Below are 19,693 nucleotides of genomic sequence, written 5' to 3' on the forward strand. Positions count from 1 at the left end.
AGAGTGGTGCTCCATCTTCAATATAGCCTCATGACTCTATGTATACTTTGTGTATGATTTACCTCATTGTATGTATCCCTGAAGCCTATATACAGTGGTACCCTTGTTTAGACCTGGAACTGTTACATTTGAGAGCAGTTGCTCCCTTTGATTTTGTTTTGGGCCACTAAATTGAGCTATATATTTGGGATTTTGTTAATTAGCATACTATATGCTCTTTTGACATTATATTTTGACATTCTACATAGACTGTTTTGTGTTTGTGCCGTTCTTGGTCTAGCCCAAGGTTCCTAGCCATGGACATATCCCAGGGGTTTACTATTTGCACAGTAATTTGCCCATCTGAATGTGATTGTGCATTTCGTAGTGTTCAAAAGAGACATAAGGAGAACTGTTTCAGTTGAAGGAATCTCCCTGGAAGAGACAAACACTATCAGTCCTCACTACCTCAGAGGATGCTTGCCATACAAATACTTTTGTATGGACGTAGAGTTCAGGAGGCAGCCAGTTCATATATTACAGAAGGGGGAAAGATTTGTCCTCAGATTGTGCATGTCTTATACTGGAAGCCATGTGTACCTCATTAAGCAAGGTTTTGGTCTAGAGAACTCAGGTATCAGATTATGGCTTTCAGCACTTTAACAGAAAGCAAATTTGGCAGCTGATCTGATGCCCTTTGTACACATATGGACACAGAAACACATCACACATATTTCTAACACAGAAGTTGAGAAGAGAAGCCTGTACTTCTCAAATTGTAAAATGTATCTCAGCCAAACTTAATCTTTGGAACTGTGCAGTATTACCTGAGCAAATCCATTAGGATGAGAAGCTGAGAACAATGTGTTGTTGAAGGCTTTCATGGCCGGAATCACTGGGTTGCTGTGAGTTTTCCAGGTTGTATGACCACGTTCCAGAAGCATTCTCTCCTGACATTTCACCCATATCTATGGCAGGCATCCTCAGAGGTTGTGAGAACATATTGACCCCCAGTGAAAGTCAATTTAGGAACTGCCAGACCTTTGTACTTTATTATTGTTGACTGTCTTCAACTTACCTCCCTCTTATAGCAACCCTAATATGAATCCTAATGTGTGTTTTTTTGGCGAAATTTGTTCAGAGGTGGTTTTGCCTTTGCCCTTCTCTGAGCCTGAAGGGTGATGTGCCTAAGTTCACTCAGTGTAGGTCCATAGTCAGGCCAGGATTCAAAGTCTGGTCTTCAGAAATGTAGTCCGGTGCTCAGACCACTATACCACACTAACATAATGTTGAAAAGGAAGACACTCTTGTATTCCAGGTAGGCAATGGAAGTATATAATTGTTGTGCTTACTCAGTTTTCAATATTCTTAGGCTCAAAGCAGTTCCCACTGCTACAATTTCCCTGGAATACATAACTGTGGCACACGATGCACTGAATAAAATGGAGAACAACAAGAAAATATACCAAAATCGCCCGGCAGATTCATCCCTGTGAATTTCTCTGTTCCTCCCACATGGACTTTGCATAGCTGTGCACTGCCAGAAATGATAATCTTGAAGTGATCTTCCTGGCTGCATTTCAAAATGACTGAAGACTTCTATCACTGTGTTGTAGGAATAGTCTAGCATAAAATCTAAAAATATGCATAGAGCTAAGTTTTGGGGATGCTCTCCAATTTGGAGCTTAAGCGTTCCATTGAGTTATTTATGCTTCATTAACTCTTCTGCAGTGCTCTTCAGTATATTAAAATTAAGTCAAGGAGAGCAAATACCCAAATCACACCTGAAGCATTCCTTCATGGATGTTGCAGATGAGGATGGGAACTTTCACATGAGGTGATAATGGCTCCCCCTTCAGCCTTTTTTCATCTATATAGTTGGGATTTAGTTCTTTGGGTCTATCCATTTCTACATTCACAAGCATTTTAAATTTGATCTTGTTTTGGTTTTGTTTTCACGTTTGTCCTCCCTATAGCCTTCTCATCTGAGACAAATCGAAAAGTGTCTAGATGGAATACTGTGTCCAATTCTGGGCACCGCAATTGAAGAGAGTATTGACAAGTTGGAATGTGTCCAGGGCGACTGTAATGATCTGGAGGATCTAGAGAACAAGCCCTATGAGGAGCGGCTTAAAGAGCTGGGCATGTTTAACCTGAAGAAGAGAAGGCTGAGGGGAGACATGATAGCCATGTATAAATATGTGAGGGGAAGTCATAGGGAGGAGGGAGAAAGCTTGTTTTCTGGTGCCCTGGAGACTATGAAGTGGAACAATGGCTTCAAACAGGAAAGGAGATTTCACCTAAACATGAGGAAGAACTTCCTCACTGTGAGAGCTGTTCAGCAGTAGGACTCTCTGCCCCTGAGTATAGTGGAGGCTCCTTCTTTGGAGGCTTTTAAACAGAGGCTGGATGGCCATCTGTCAGGGGTGCTTTGAGTGCTATTTTCCTGCTTCTTGGCAGGGGGTTGGACTGGATGGCCCATGAAGTCTCTTCCAACTCTTTGATTCTATGAACTAAATTTCATAGTTAACAGTATACAACAATTTTAGGTGAGTGCTGTGGGTTGGAAGAGAGGGCCTTTTCTTCCCTCCAAAGACTTCCCAGCTGGTTGTAGTTACATATATACTCTCTCTTCTCTTGCTGAAAATGCTGTCCACGAGGCAGTTTTCCAGAGAAGAATCAGCAGGTGTGATTCTTGATCAAGCAGCCTTCCCTCCCCTTTTTCTTGCCCTCATAAAAGCACTTTGGAGACATATGCGGTTGCCTAGATGCATAGATCAGCACTTGGTCTCAATAAAGAAAGAACACCTGGTCTATTAGTTTTGTTCTGCTCGACTTCTATCTGCCAAATTGCCACCTTTAGGAATGTCCTTCCACAATCTCAGTTTCTCTTAACTATTCCTTTTCTGACTTGGAAGTGTAACTAAATGAATCCACACTTGCTCCAACAGCTAGTTGAAATGGGTCAAATGCCAAAGTACTTAGGTGCTCTCCGTCTGGCAGCTTCTTGGATTCGCTTCAAGTGGTTCCACACATCTGTGTGTGGAATACCATTGCCTTCACTCTGTCTACCTGTAACCTCCTGGATTGGAATTCGTGGCGTGTGAGCCAATTTTCCAAGAAAGCGGTCGAGGAAAGGAATCTGACTTCACCCTTTCCTCTGCCTCAACTTTTTCTTGGCTGGAAATCATCTTTGAAACTAGCAAATCTAAAGAGGGTGGATTTTTTTTAAAAAAAAACTATGTTGCTCTGACATAGAGGGGTTTTTTTTAGGAAAATTTAACATCTGTGTAAAAGGCAGGGCCAAGCACTGCATCAGCAAGAATATGTCAAAAATATCAGTGCTTATATTTAGCTATTTATTTAAGGCATTGCACTTGGTAACTGTGCAAAACAGTCATCAGCAAGGGATGCACTTCAGATGTTGCTGGACTGCAGCTCTCATTATTCCTGGCCATCCTAGCTATTGGCAGAACCTGGAAATAACATAGTAATACTAACACTTAATGCAATGTATTCAAAACCAACAATATTAACTGCAACATAGTGATTTTTTGAAATTAACAGTAGCCAAAAGCTATTGGTTTTAAAAATTACATGTTTAAATATGAAATATGTTGGAGAAATCGTGATGTACTGGAAATAATATGTGACTATTTCCAGTGGGAAACAATAATAGGTATCTGATCAACTACTTCTAAGCAATTCTGTGATCAAATAAAATCAAAGTTCCACCAAAAATTACATATAAAACAAATTCTAAATTTATAGTTTTTCTATGGGTTCCAATGTTTCAAGATCAAAATGGAATACTCCAGTGGAAGAAACTCATTAATGCTTTACTTTTAATAGTAAGATTGGAAATGGATGCGCACTAGAAAACTCTGGAAGATCTTTCTGTACAAGTGTGGCTACACAAGATTTCAAACAATGTATTCATGGAAAAATTCACAAGAAATCATACACACACACACACTCCACTCTATATAAAACTTTTTTTAAAAAATTAAATGTTTTCAGAACTATAAATAATATTATTTGGGCTGAATTAATAAGGTACAAAAAGTTCAGTGAACAGCCATGTTTAGCTTGATACCTAAAGGGATGCCAAAGAGACAACAGTTCATAGTTGGGGTGCCACAACTGAGGAGGCCCTCTCCCATGTCCAGATAGAGCATTACAACCTCCCTGATGGTCACAGAGTAGGAGCCTCCCCACAGATCTAAGTCTTGGTACATATGGGAAGAGGCAGTCCTCAAATATTGATTTCCTTTACAGTTCTGAAATGTCGCAATCTTTAATAGATATACAAGTATTCAGTGCAATTATTTTAAGGCTGGCATTTCATGCTGTCAATATGATAATCTAGTCAACAGTTGAGTTGCTCCAGCTCCCAAATCTTTAAAGGCAGCCCCATTAAAGTGCATTATTGTAATCTAATTAAGAGGTTATTGTGTGTGGACTATTGTGGCTAACTTACAGACTTTTGAGAGGACTATTCACTGTGGTACTACTTTGACATCTTTGGACATAAAATCAAGTTTCAAAAAGTTTCATGATTTTTTGGAAATACTCATTTTAACATATACATATATAAATGATATACAAAATGATTCTTAAATTTACTTTCTCCTTGCAAAATGAATAGTTATGTCTTTATATCTTCATGTCTATTAAGAAATAATTATAGATTTTTTAAAAAAAAATCTCAATTTTTTCCATTTAGGAATAGCATATAGTATTGATTTGCCATTTCAGGATATTATTTTTTGAGAATTGAATTTGGCTGTATTTTTCTTATTGTCAACCCATTTCCAAAATTATGGTGATCCTAAAGCAAGTGTGTCAAATTCATTTTCACTGAGGACCACATCAGCCTTAATGGTTGCCTTAAAAGGGCCAGTTGTCATTGTAAGACTATAGAAATGTAAATATGTTGCCCTCGCATTGAAAGTCCAGGAATCACATAAAATGATGGAGCAGGCCAGACATGTGAATAGTCTTGTGATCAGATATCCATTCAATGGGAACAAGGTGATTAAACTATGAGCATTGCACATACAGAGACCTCTCCTGTCGTTTTTAATATGCTGCCATTGAGGGATTGTACGTCTGATACTCATGATCTCCAAGTACCCTTTTTTAAAAGGAAGGCAACTCTGAAATGCTGGTGTTTACTAGGAGGAATAAGAGTGGAAACCTTAATCCCACAGTAATCCTCATGCATTTTCCACTTTTGCATCTATATTTTGCTTGCCTCTTGCTTCATGGGAAAGTAAAAAGTGCAGAGAGCGCCTTCCTGAAAAATCTTGGAAGGGCCCCAGTCCACATTCAATTAATAGGCAGTCTGGCGGAATCTATGAAGAAATCTCACTTCAGAGGTTTTCCATTCTATAAAAAGAGCTTTGGATAGTTGGAACCAACTAGATAACTGCATGGGAGGCAGTATGAATTTGACAGGGAAGGGGAATGTTTTGGTAAAGGGTCCTTTTACCCCTGCTTCTACTGGAAAAAAACTATTAGACTCAACTGAGTGGGGCTCCAATTGTAAGGGAGATGTCCTGATAAGAGGGAAATGATCTGAGTGGACACAGGAGGCAAATGAACCAAAAACAGATTAACTGAACTGGGTGCCCATTCTTTGATTTTAAGCAGTACCATTGGCAAGGATCTTATAGGATAAAACCAACTATACTATAAGAACTTTCATGACAGACATATCAATGGGTTGCTGTGAGTTTTCTGGGCTGTATGGCCATGTTCCAGAAGCATTCTCTCCTGTTATTTCACCCACATCTATGGCAGGCATCCTCACAACCTTTGAGGATGCCTGACATAGATATAGGCGAAACTTCACAAGGGAATTCTTCTGGAACATGGCCATACAGCCCAGAAAAGCAACCCAATGATATTGGCCATAAAAGCCTTTGACAACACATTAAACATATCCAAGTAAGAGCTGTCCAGCAAGGGGATAGTGCCTTGGAAAGTGGTAGACTTTCCACATGGAGATTCTTAAATAATTGGATGGTCATCTTTGAAAAGTGCTTTAGTTGTATATTTATGCATGAAAAAAGATTGAATTAGATGACCCATGTGGTCTTTTGCATCTCTTGTACTTCTGTGATTCTCTTTGTGGAAATAGAAGACCAACAACCAGTCAGCATATACCAAGGAAGCCTTAGAACCACGGCACTTAGAAAAGGCATAAGCAATTTCCGATGTCATTCCTCCCATAGTGCCTTGTCTTTGTAGGCTCCTTGATCTACTCTACACCAGCTTGGCAGCAAAGAAATAGCTCTTGATAGAACCTGCATCTGGTAGGAGGTGCATGCTAGGTTTGTGTGTGTGTGTGTGTGTGTGTGTGTGTGTCAGGAGCGACTTGAGAAACTGCAGGTCATTCTGGAGTGAGAGAATAGGCCGTCTGCAAGAATACTGCCCAGGGGATATCCTGATGTTTTTCCATCCTGTGGGAGGCTTCTCTCATGTCCCCTCATGAGAAGCTAGAGCTGACATATGGGAACTCACCCCATTCCCTGGATTCAAACCACTGACCTTTTGGTCAGCAGCCCTGCCGGCTCAAGAGTTGTGCCACTAGAGGCTCATAGGGCATGCTGGTGATCTGCTGAAATAAAGCTGGCAGAACAGGAAGCAAATAGGACTTGTTATATAAGGCATTCTGGAAAGGGATTGCCCATTGTAATAACCCTTTAACACCTCCACAGAAGTCTGGGGAATTTCTGTTTAGATTCAATTCCATTGTGGTCATACAATGCAATCTATACACAACTGCTAGAACAGATTTTAGTTTGATATATTAACATTTGATATTACTGTAGTAGAAAAGGCAGTATTTCAAAACCCTGGCGGAATTTAAAAATTGTGCTTTCTTAAAGTCTAAAGTAAATCTAACCCATCAGGTACAACTTAGTCTTCCAGGCTTACTTCTGAGTAAACAGGCACACTAGGACTGCACTCTTTGTCATCTGTTAGTCATCTGCACCATTCTTTTAAGCATTGAGATGAATTCATCTTCTGAGCATCAGATGAATGCTATCTGATACTAAAGCATGCTAAAGTCATCATCAGTATCTGACTGACTGTTGTCTTCAAGAGCCCAGGGAAGTAAGTGGATGCAGAACAGTACCATTCTTCATGAGGAAAGAAAGGTCCACCTCGATGTGCACAATTGCCTGTACACAATATGCCTCAGAGGAGGGAACTTGCAAAGCCACCTCTGAGCATTCCTTGTTTAGGGAAACCCTATGAAATTCATGGGGTCGCCATAAGTGAACGGTGACTTGAAGGCACAATATGCTTATAAACATCTCTCAGAACTTAATGGCTTTAAGGTCTCTAAGAGGAAGTCCTTTGTTCGTAAGTGGGTGGGGGAGGGAGGGGAAAGGGGGGGCTTTGAAAGTACTGACTTAAAAAATGCTTTTGTAGCACATATTTCTTTCTTGGAGGCACTGGGGAGCAATGAACGAGAGTCGGTTTTCCTGTGGGTGTTCAGAAGTGGGCGGGATAGGCCCTTTTTAATGTCCTGAGCGACCGATGAGAGAGGACAGGCACGCTGCTTCGGCAGCTTGCAGGGCAACATACAGAAAAGTTATCCTATCCCCAGTGGCAGAATGCCCCTGTTTCTGTGCTTATATAACCGAGATGAACAAAGTGAACCAGAAAACTGGTGTGTGTGTTGGTGGTGGTGGGAAATTTACTCTAACACTGTTTTTAAGAACTAGACCTGGGCATCTGAGAAAAGGCAATGTGGAGAGGAAAGAGAGAATGTGTCTGTGTATGTGATAGAGAGAGAAAGAGAGCGGGGGAGGGAAGAAAGGATCCAGGCATTTAGGAAATGCTAAAGGCATGGCAGGAGTGTTACTACTATCTGAAGTGTTTTCCTACATGTAAGAAGCAGATGGCTATGTGTGTACATGTTAATTTAACAAGGGGATAATTCTGGTGAGACTTGTTTGGAAGGGGAAAGAAGAGTGGAGGAGAAGGGAAATCTGTAAGCAAAAAATCTGGTGCTGTAACTCCTCTTCTTCTGTTTCAAGTAAACAGTCCATTGCGCCCTCCCCTCTTCCCTTCCTCCACCCCCACCTCCCTTATTCAACATTGCTCATGTGTTTTCTATTTAAGGGCTGCAGCGTGAGGCAAATATGATTGGCGTCCACAGCCCTCCTTTTGACTCTCCGCTCCAGCCTGTAAGAGCAAAGCAAGAGCCTAGCCTATGAGGGCAAGAAATCGTGGACTCCAGTGCTTTTTCCCCCCTCTCCATTTATTGGAACAGCCTGGGATTTCCTCCACACACCCCCAAAGCTTTTCATGCTGGTTGTGACTAGGATAACTTTTCCTGTCTGAATGGGAGCAAGGATGGCGTGGAACAATGTTGGGAAGCGGTTTCTTTTTGAACTCCATCCTGCATCTTAGTGTCCAGCAGTGCAGTGTTGCTTCTCAGGGGGCTATTTTTTACTGTATTTTTTCTTTCTCCCATCTGCTTCCACTCTCCAATGTTCTTCTGTGCTGCTGAGGTGTGGGCCAGAGGAAACGACTTCTATATGGCCAGCCATTTGGGAATATGCCGCGAGCCAAAGTGGTGTTCTGATTGGCTTGGCATTGGTGACAAATCGGCCTATCATGAGTCGTGTGGACAGAGGTCGCTCCCGGGGAGCCATGGCTGGAAGCTGGCTCACAGCTTGCTTTTTCCCTTCCCCAGGTGCTGACGCTAGCTCTGAACCTATGATCCTGGAGCAGTATGTGGTGGTGTCAAACTATGAGAAACAGGAGAACTCGGAGATCAGCCTGCAGGCTGGAGAGGTGGTGGATGTCATAGAGAAGAATGAAAGTGGTAAGATAACATTTTGAAAGAAATATGTCATTTCTTTCTTCTTCTTTGCTCCAAGCTTTCCCCACTCTTTTCCCTCTGCATTCTTCCCTTAGCTCTTCCTCTGTCTGTGTTTTGCATCTGGTATGGTATCTGACTCAGGGGGTAGGATTTCTATACACACACATACGTATATGCACACTTTACTTGGTTTGGGCTGGGGGCCAAAATATTGCCTTCTACTATAAGAATGTCTCCTAAAGCTTGTACATTAATTACCCAATATACATTAATGGAAAGCCTGGGGCTTGTGGGGGAGGGGAGTGCCCACAGCATAGACTCTGTATTTATTAGCATGATAAAGTTGCTGGGCTGGAAAAGGTCTCAGTATTTCCATTACTTGCCATTATTTTTGACAAATTTATTGTATGAGCTATTTTTTAAATCACTCTGGGGATGAAAACTTGACATATTGTTTCTATCCTTTACCGAGTCGCAAAGGACCTGGAAAATGTGGGCATCTATAGATTATATGTCAGCGAAAGAACTGAAATGCTTTTAAAAGTAAATTGCCTATGTTGTATTTATGGAAGAATGGGAGTGATTTCACCTGACGTTATCAATTGATTTTAAAGTAAATGTTATAGCATCCCAGGGAAGTAATTCATACTGGAAGGTTTAATTGGTTCACAACAATCTGTCTTCATTCAATCCGTTACATATGTTGGGATGAGATGTGTTTGATCAGCATTTTCCAGTCTGCTGCCATCCAGATCTGTTGCACCACATGGCCACTCTGAGCAGGGATGAATGAAGTTATAGTCCCAAACATCCAGAGGCCCTTGTTAAAGTCTACTCACATTAAAAGAGTGTTGTGCAAAGCAAAATCTTCTGCAAAGAACCATCTCTGATGTAAAACACATACCTTGAGTCTGAGGTTGATGAAGTACAAAGTTTTCAGGTGAAATAATAAAACATATGCTGTATTTTGCTTATTTTAAGTGTGATATTCCAGAAGCCAAAGGTTAGCATTTTTTTTTGAAGAAGAAGAAACATCAAACCTTTCCTGGTAATGTTCAGATTTTATTTCTAAATGAAAATATCAAAATACTGTATACTATCTTCGCTTACATTTACATTTCAAAGCTTAATCCTAGTCTTTTACTGAGAATAAATACCATTGAACTCATGTATACATACTGGTCAGTAAACATTTATAGGATTAGTTTGTGAGCCATCTAGAAAAACAAAAAGATACCCACATACTTATTTTCACTGGTCCAGAAGCTTTCTTTCTCTTTGTTAATACAGCAACCTTTTGGGGAGGAGGAATGTTCATAATCTCCTTATTTATTAGACTCCTTGCCTAGGTAATGCTATGATGTGATGTGATTATAGCTACACTGGGTAGTAATTGCTATCTGCTGCCATAGAATATTGTAAGGGAGGTCAAAACATATATTCACCTAATGAGTAAAGCTGTAAGGGTTTAAAGCAAATAAGATTATGGCATCCTGAGTTTCCTCAATTCAGAATTGTGATAGGAAGCAGTTCACCAAGATGATTATAGAACATCCATTATATTGTTCTTTTGTTATTATGCCTTCAGGTCCATTTCTAATGGTGACCCTAAGACAGATTTTTACAGAGTTTTCTTGGAAAAAATGTTTAGTGGAGATCTATCATTGCTTTCCTCTTAGACTGAGAGAGTGTGAGTTGCCCAAGGTGGCCCAATGGGTTTCCATGTTCAAGTAAGGATTTGAAATTTGGTTTCCCAGAGATCTAGTGCAACACTCAAATCACCATACACATGACTTTCAACAAGCATTCTACTCCAGGATTATATGTTGCAGAGTTTCAAATACATACCTTCAGTTATCTCCTTTGGAGACATTCTGGAATGCTAAATGACTATAACAACTAGTAATAAATTAATAGTGTATGAAATGCTGTTCATAACACGAGTGATATAGTTCCTAACTAAAGGTTTTAAAATCTATGCCATATGAGAGATGGACAGAGAAGCAGCACAGTTTGAGAAAAGGAGACACATAGAATTGTAGTATGGGAAGGAACCCTGAGGACAATTCAGTCCAATCCCCTACCAATGCAAGTATCCCTGACAGATGGCCATTCAATCTCCATTTAAAAACTTCCAGTGGAGAAGAGTTCCTCACATTTATTGTCGAAGGCTTTCATGGCTGGAATCACTGGGTTGTAGGTTTTTCGGGTTGTATGGCCATGTTCTAGAAGCATTCTCTCCTGATGTTTCTGTGGATGCTTGCCACAGATGCAGTCGAAATGTCAGGAGAAAATGCTTCTAGAACATGGCCATACAACCCAAAAAACCTACAATTCAGTTCCTCACATTGTATGACAGTTCATTTTACTGTTGAACAGCAATCACCATTAGGAAAATCTTCCTAATATTTAGTCAAAAAGTATTTTCTTGAACTTTAAATTCATTGCTCCAGACCTTGCTCTCTGGACTGGCAAAAAGCAAGCCTGCTCTCTCTTCTATGTAACAATTCACAAGGTATTTGGAGAAAATCATATGACCTCTCAGAGTACCTGGAACCTACCAAGAACCTTTATCTCTGTTGATGGTTGCCATCAAATGAGGCCTTGCAGACTCAGGGTTGTGGCTTTCTTGATTGAATCTATCCATCTGTAATAAGTTCTTCCTTTTTCCTACCGTACTGGTCACTATGGACTTTTCTACTGAGTTACACCTTCCCATGATGTGTTCAAATCTTGACTTCTATGAAGAATTCCTTGCTGATTTGCTCTAGGACCCATTTGTTTGTTCATTTGGCAGTCCAGGGACCTTATCACATTGGGATATGATCCATTTATATCAGTATGCATCACATATACCTTTGGGATTGGATGCATACTGTATTGAGACAGGATGAATAGTCTCCTCACCACAGCTGATTATTATGATTCTTATGATTTAAAAATACTGCGCTTCTACTCATCACACTACAGAAGACTGGCTCTTCCTAATCCATTCAACCCCCCCCCCCCCCCACACACACACACACACACATCAAACAGTCTCAGAAATGGAGTATTTCCTAATGTGATAAGGTCCCAGATTATGCCCAAAATTGATTATGCTAGATACCTTGTGAAAGGAAGAAATGAGAGAAAGTACAATGAAAGACACAAAATACTTACAAAGAAAACAGTTGATCCTCTCTCAGGAGACAGGGAAGAAGAAGGAGTCAAAATAACTGAAGGAAAGGGAAAATGTGATAGTGATCAAAGAGAGATGATATCTATATTAGCAGATATAGAGGGTGCCAAACCTAAAAAGAATGGATATGTGGAAGCCACCTGAGCATTTCCAAATAACTTATTTGTTGGGCTCAGGGGCAGCTGGTGGTCGTCATGATGGCATGATCAATCTGCTCTAGCTTTTAGTCTGAACTTTAAAGGAGCTGTCCAAAATGTTGAGCCCTATACCCAAATAGAGTATGTTTTGAGTTTGGCTAAATCCTTTAAGATTTGAATGAAAACCCAAAATGCCTTTTGAGTTTGGCTAAATCTTTAAAGATTTGAATGAAAACCCAGGGTAGATTCACCACCCCTCTGACATGAGAACCATTGGCCACCACTGGTCTGACTTTTCGTTCTTCCTGAAGTTGGTTAAGCATAAGCACTAATAAGAAGCATAAGCATAAATAGGAAGCAATGGTGCAATTAGTGTCTGACATCTGGAGTAAGCACAGGTGCTTCTCCACATGTTTAAACTTGTGTCACCTGATGACTGAGCATAGCAAGGATGATGGGAACTGTGGTTAAAACATCTGCTGGACATTACATTGAGGAAGGCTTGTATAGGATGTAAAGTCTTTCTTTCACCTGGTTGCTGTGTTGAAACTGGAGCAATTTCTCTCATTTCATCCCCCTTATTCTTTCCACAATATAGTCTTATGACACTTGACCTTTTTCTGCCATGAAACTTACCACTATTGTTGTCGAAGTAGATATGGGTGAGATTCTTATTAGTAAATTGTGTAAACTCAACAGTGCTAGGTAAATGTGTAAATATTTTTCCTCAGTAATGCTTTGCTTGTTCCTGCTTATGCAGTATATGCAGTGGAACCTTTGAGGAATGGGGGATTGTGTGAATGTGTTGCCAAGTTTTATGTATCTCAAAAGGCTAAATTTGTTGAATTGTGGCTGAGCTGTTAGTAATGGAAACTCTAGCAGTCTATGAAGTATAGTTTAGAGAGGAAAACTTTGAAGGATCCTCAGGATCTTCAGGTAGAATTTGTTCTTTTCATGGTAATATTTTTACCTACTCACCGAAGATTAAACCATAACACATACATACATTGCAAAAATGAAATGTATAGGGATGCAGCATATCTCAGGAAAGCCCTGCATTTATATATATTTAAAATATATGATTTATACCTTATTTCACATTGACTCTGAGGTTTGTAATTACATTTGCATGATACACCTACATACTGCAGCCATTACTCTAATGCAGTGGTTCTCAACCTGTGGATCCCCAGGTGTTATGGTCTACAACTCCCAAAATCTCAGCCAGTTTACCAGCTGTTAGGATTTCTGGGAGTTGAAAGCCAAAACATCTGGGGACCCATAGGTTGAGAACCACTGGTCTAATGCGTCACAACACACAATTCGGTAAAGTGTGTTCTACTATGTTGATGAGATACTATTCAGCTACAGCTTCCGGTATTCCTCATCATTAGCCATACTGGTCAGGGCTTCTGGGAGTTGTAGTCCAACAACATCTGGAGGGTTAAACAGTTCTAACCCCCATTGTTTGCCCCTGCTAGAATTTATGCATTGAATCAATGGGAACTTAGTAAATCAATACTTGGCTAAAATCCAATTGATTGAATTTGCCTACTCTACTTGGGATTAACTATTACTGTACATATATATAAAGCTAGAAATTTTAGTCAGAACATTGGCCCAAAAATCTGGATTTCTTTATCAACAGATCAGTGTTAAGTACAGTACCTAAACTGTTACCAGAAAAGAACCATCCACTTATCCGAGTAAAATGGAGAAAAGCAAGAGCTTCGTTGGTCCCATCCTCTACTCTCTCCATCTCTGTACCACTGCTAGCCTTTTTGATTGACTGCCTGGGAAAATGGCGGTGGCAGTTGCTCTTTGATTCATTCCCTCAAAGGAGCGCCAAGAAAGTAGAACTCTATTCACTGGCAAAACTTGAGTGTTGTATTGCAATTTTTCTAAGCTTTACTTTTATCACTACTATAACATACTGCTCTAAATCCACCACATATATACTTGTGTATATGTCAACCTCATGTACAAGTTGAGGGCAGATTTGAGGCCAAAATTGTGGATTTTCTGAAAGCTGAAGTGCAAAAACCATCTGTTCTAATTAGGATACATTAATTGCTACTCAATTCTCAATTTTCAGGAATCTTTTTTTCCTTCTGGAGGCAGGGGGTGAGAGACAAGATGATCTAGGATTTCTTCTTCTCCAGGGATATCTTTCTGGCTAAAGAATATCACGTTTTAAAAACATTTTAATTCCCCCATCCCTAGTCACATCTGCTGATGGAATAATGGATTTGGACATCTCCCATAAAACTGATAGAATTGTATGCTTCACTTTATTACTGTAAAGTGCTGTCTGTTCCCATTTCCATGTTATAAATTCTTAAAAATGAACTGTGTTAAAATTATATTGAACCCTGGCTCCATTTGCCTCGCCCTTTTTAGGCAAACAGAGCAGTTTTATCAGTAAGGCCGAAACATTGGCCACATCACACAATTCCTTTAACTCACCCAACTGCTCAATCATTTTTGCTAAATGAATAATTGCCTTCATTTTGTAGAACCCATACTTTCCCATTATTTAACAGGGAGCTTCCCATTCCTGTAGACTATTGTCAAATAGACAATAATCTCTGTGGCTTGTAGTTTCTTTCTGCTGTAGACTTCATGGTAATATAGTAGACTCTCGCTTATCCAACCTTCGCTCATTGAACATTCTGTATTATCCAACACGGTCTGCCTCCTGCCCAGATCCACAGCTCTTTCAATACATTGCAATGTTTTGGTTCTAAATTCATAAATACGGTTATTACTACATATTACTATTTGTTGCAAAACATGATGTTTTTGTGCTTAATTTGTAAAATCATAATGTAACTTGATGTTTAATAGGCTTTCCTTAACCCCTCCTTATTATCCAACATTTTCGCTTATCCAACGTTTTGCTGGCCTATTTATGTTGGATAAGCCAGACTTTACTGTAGTTACTGCCCATTCAACCTGCATAATTAAGGGCCCTTCTACACTGCCATATAAAATCCAGATTATCTGCTTTAAACTGGATTATATGGCAGTATAGACTCAGATAATCCAGTTCAAAACAGATAACATGGCAATGTAGAAGGGTCTTAAGATTATCAAGGCTATCTTACCCTTTCTGTCTTATTTCTTGAAGTGTCAATGTTATGAACTTCACTAAAAGAAACATACCATAAACTCTCTCATCCTCAGAGGAAGGCCAAGGCAAACCCCATCTGAACAAATCTTGCCAAACCCATCCTGTGATATATTTGCCTTAGGGTTGCTATAAGTCAGAAACATATGACTTATAGCAAGCCCAAATTTCACCAGAAGACACTTAACAATAATAACCAGCCAAAGCCTACCTTCCAATTTTGTCTAATTAAAGTCTTGTTGTAGACCGTATTAAAAGCTGGGATGGGAAGTGTTCCACCAGTGTTGCTGAAAGGCTGACTGCTTTTTCCTCTCTTTCTTCTACCCATATTTTCCCATTTGTGTTGAACCTTTTAAAATTGTAAGATTGCAAGCAGAGACTGTCCTTGTTTTTATTGATTGCATGTAAGCCATCCTGAGAGCCTTTTTGGCTAGGAATAGGATGAAAATGCTTTCAATAAATAATAGTAGCTTGTCACAAGCCCTCACTGGTTTGTGCTTGATTCTTGCTAGTCTTTGTGGCTTGTTGCACAACCTTTGTATTTACAGCGCTGTTGGTTAAGATGTCCAAAAAGTCAGGCTCATTTCTTGAGGAACTCATTCAGACCACCCCAGTGTATTTTGGAGGAGTTGTTTTCTATTTTGGTTGCTTATTGCCTGGCAGCAGGGAGTGCCAGCAGAGTAGTGCTGTAGTAGTATTTGGGAGTGAAATGATTGGTGCCAGTCGCTAGGTAACTCAGTTTTCATCACACTTCGTGGCTGCTGAGATCAGATTTGAGGGGTTACAGCTGATCCGCGAGGCCAGTTGCCTTGCATTGTGCCAGAGGATTAGTTTTTAAAGGGGGTGAATGAAAACTGTAGGAATCTTTATGGGCACACTGGGAATAACCAAGCAGGGTTAACCATTCATTCTCTGTCTCCTTCGTTATGTCAGTAGGAAAGTCATGAGAAGAGGTTGGATGGGGAAAAAGCTCTTCCAGCTGTGCCTTAATGCTTAATGCTTAAAGCAGTATCTTGGAAGCTAATGCATCTTTGCAGATCAAACTTCAGCCCATGTTTAATTCTGTTGAAGCACTGGGAAAAATTACTTTTTTTTTGGATAGCAATCTCTCAACTCCCTCAGTCACTGGAATTTAGGAAACTACAGTCTAAATAAGTGTTAGGATGACATTCTTTTCTCCATTAATGTGTGCATATAGTATTCAATATCTCATTGAAAATAATGCTTTTAGGGTACAGTTTATGGCCTTGTGTAGCCACAAATCATTTCGTCTTTCCATGCCTCAGAGAAATCATTTAGTCTGACAGATTATGGGGCTTGACTAAGTGTACATAGGTATTGAAGAAATAGTGCTTTTTCTAGATATAGAAAAGTGGTGCAGTTCAGAAACTCTCAAACACAAATAATAAATTGCTGTGTAACTGCTTTGTACAATATTCATTTTCCAGTCATTTTAAGCAAGCAGGTTATATCACCTACATGCAATGCATGCCACTGTTGTTGTTACTCCTATGTGCCCTCATGTTGAGTCTGACTTATTTATTTATTCACTGTATTTGTATACCACCTTTCTCAGTCAATCAGCAACTCAATACGGTTTCCAACAAATCAGTACATATAAAACATAATATAAATTAAGACATTAAACAGTATAAAACATCACAACAGCAATAAAAACAACAGTAGCATCTCCTTATTATCAAGCTTTGTCCAGTTCCATTGTCAAGTCATTTGATTTCCTATAATAGCTATGATTTATGAATGCTTGCTCGAACAGCCATGTTTTTACTTGCCTACAAAACATTAAGAGTGAAGGAGCAGATCTGACCTCCCTAGGCAGGGCGTTCCATAGCCGAGGGGCCACCGCTGAGAAGTCCTTGTCTCTCGTCCCCACCAAACGTACTTGTGACAAAGGCGGGATCAAGAGCAGGGTCTCCCCAGACAATCTTAAAGGTCTTGATGGTTCGTAAGGGGAGATACATTCAGACAGGTAAAGATTATGTAGAGGGGCTTTGACATTGCTGTCCTCTAAAGCTTGGAGAGTCTGACTTGCCCAAGATCACGAATCAGCTTCTATGGCCAAGCAGGGATTCAGACCCTAGAGTCCTAATCCAACACTCAAACCACTGCAACATACTTTCTATCCAAGCCACACTACTTCTGAGCACACACTACTTCTGAAGTATTGGTTTGACATTTACGCTAAGAGAAATAGATGGCAGGATATAGTTGACAGGATATTATTAGGTGTTTGAGGATTAGTTGGGGGGTGGTTTTTAACTACTTAAGTTGTTTTTGTGACTGGTCAATCAGATTGTTTATTATACCAGCTCATAAATGATAACATGATAATTAATCCGCCCTTAGTTCTCTTGGGGAGATAAGGCGAAATATAAATAAAGATTATTACTATTACTAATAATGTTTAATACATTATTAGTAATAGTAATAATCTTTATTTATATTCAACTTCTGTATGCTTGTCTGCAATGTCCTGCCTCATGTACAGAGGAAGAATTGTTGGAGGCTACCAACAGTGCCTTTGCTGTTGCCGTTTATGGTCAAAAGATATTTAGCCGCCTGCGCTCCTTCTATTTTTATCAGTTTTATACTAATTTATGCAATGCTTTTGATACAAAATAAATAAATTACTACTACTACTACTAATAATAATAATAATAATAATAATATAACATTGCTTTAAGATTTCATTCCACAATGAAATGGGGAGAGTAGGTGGAATCATCTTCTATGTGTGGCATTTCATAGGGTTCTGTCTTTAAAGAAGACGGAGAATTTACTCACTCCCATCACACAGGATTGCCTCCTTCCTTTTCTAGCTCAGCCATTTCAAGGATACCAACACACTTTTTAAAACAGGCATCCTTTATGAAACACCACTTTCCATAGGATTGTTATTCTTAAGCCCTTACACTAAATGAGTCAGGCACACTTTTTAAAGCACTTCTTTCAATGGGACCCACACCGTCTTTGAATTACTAATAAAAAGAAAAGGAGCATTAACAGACTTCCCACATGAATGCCCACACTAAAACATCACAAAGTAATCGAATAAATCTATCACAAAACAGGAAAAATACCTGTTTTTGTTTCTTTGCAGAGGGAACGGAGCCAATTTCTTCCAGTCTTTGAAATCCTCCCATTTCTACACACTGTGGAGACAGTGCCCCAGGAGAAACCACCAGAAACAGTCCTGCATCTTTTGATGGGCTGCATGGGACTCTGTCTTTGAAGTGTGTAGAAACAGGTAGAAATAAAGGAAAACTTCCATATGATGAGGTCCTTAGTGTATATGTATGCTGCAAACACATGCAAAGAGGGGGCTACGTCTTGCAAATGTCTGCTTTCTCCCATGCTCACTCTGTTGACAGTATTCCCCGCATCTATGTCTTAAATAGCTTATAGTAAATGTTGTCAGTGAGTAATGCAATCTCATAAAATCAAACTCTGCATGATTTTGTGGACTGAAAATGGGAAGAAACCCAGATGTATTCCAGTTTTTAAAAGCTGTCTTAACAATATCTCTTGCCCACATCACTCACTAGCAGGAAAGGGTATGGAGCAGCACCAAGTAGCATATAGGTGTTACAATTGGTAGAAAGCTATTGAATGTTATGTGTTAGTGTTACTTCTGGTTCTTATTAAAATTATTGTTGTGTTTTACTGCCTTAAAGTTCCTCCTCTTTATATGTTATCAATGTGTATGGTTGAAGCTACCTTGGTGGGGTCTGGCATTAAAAAGCCGTCTACAAATACTTGAAGTAAGCAAATAAAACAATATATTTAAAATAATAGCAGTAGGAACAACAGTGTTTTTCTCCTCCACCCCTTCTGCTTTAAATCCTGTTTGAAACTGGTCCTTTGTTTTGAATCAAATGCAGACTGCAAAAAATATGGAACCATAAATATAAAGGCACTAGATCCCATCTGATCTTGAAAGCTAAGCAGGATCAGCCTTGCTTAGTACTTAGATGGGAGACCACCAATGAAGACCAGATGCTGTAGGCTACATTTCGGAGGAAGGAGCCACATTACAATATTCCCTGCCTGATAAAACCCTATAAAATTCATGTGCTCGGTAAGTCAGTAGATAACTTGAAGCCAAATATACACAAATATATTTCAGCATCCTGCACTTTCCTAAGATATGAATGTTGAACAGTCTGGATTTCAGTCATCTAGTCAATACCATGGGTAGCACAGATACGGCAAGTCGAGTCATCTTAGGTCATAGAAAGATTGTATGTAGAGCTTTATGACATGGCTTTGAGAATTAACCTCATATCAATTTGAAACACATGCTTATACTCAGAGAGGTTTCTACTTCAGGATTCTGTGGGGTTGAAATACATAATTATGCTCCCCAACAGAAGCCCTCTCCATGGTAAATCTAATCA

At 39.6% G+C, this 19,693-nt stretch overlaps 1 protein-coding gene across 5 annotated transcripts in view; it reads left to right on the forward strand.

Annotated features, from left to right (window-relative positions):
• Positions 1 to 19,693, forward strand: part of SH3PXD2A (SH3 and PX domains 2A) — a 320,633-nt gene that overhangs the window by 214,117 nt on the left and 86,823 nt on the right. For all 5 annotated transcript variants that reach the window (XM_060768325.2, XM_060768323.2, XM_060768324.2 and 2 more), the window contains one exon: positions 8,699 to 8,830. In XM_060768325.2, the coding sequence (XP_060624308.1) occupies positions 8,699 to 8,830 (132 nt within the window). The remainder of the gene's footprint in view (positions 1 to 8,698; positions 8,831 to 19,693) is intronic.

This window comes from Anolis sagrei, chromosome 3, assembly GCF_037176765.1.
Source record: "Anolis sagrei isolate rAnoSag1 chromosome 3, rAnoSag1.mat, whole genome shotgun sequence".
In the NCBI taxonomy this organism is placed as follows: Eukaryota; Metazoa; Chordata; class Lepidosauria; order Squamata; family Dactyloidae; genus Anolis; species Anolis sagrei.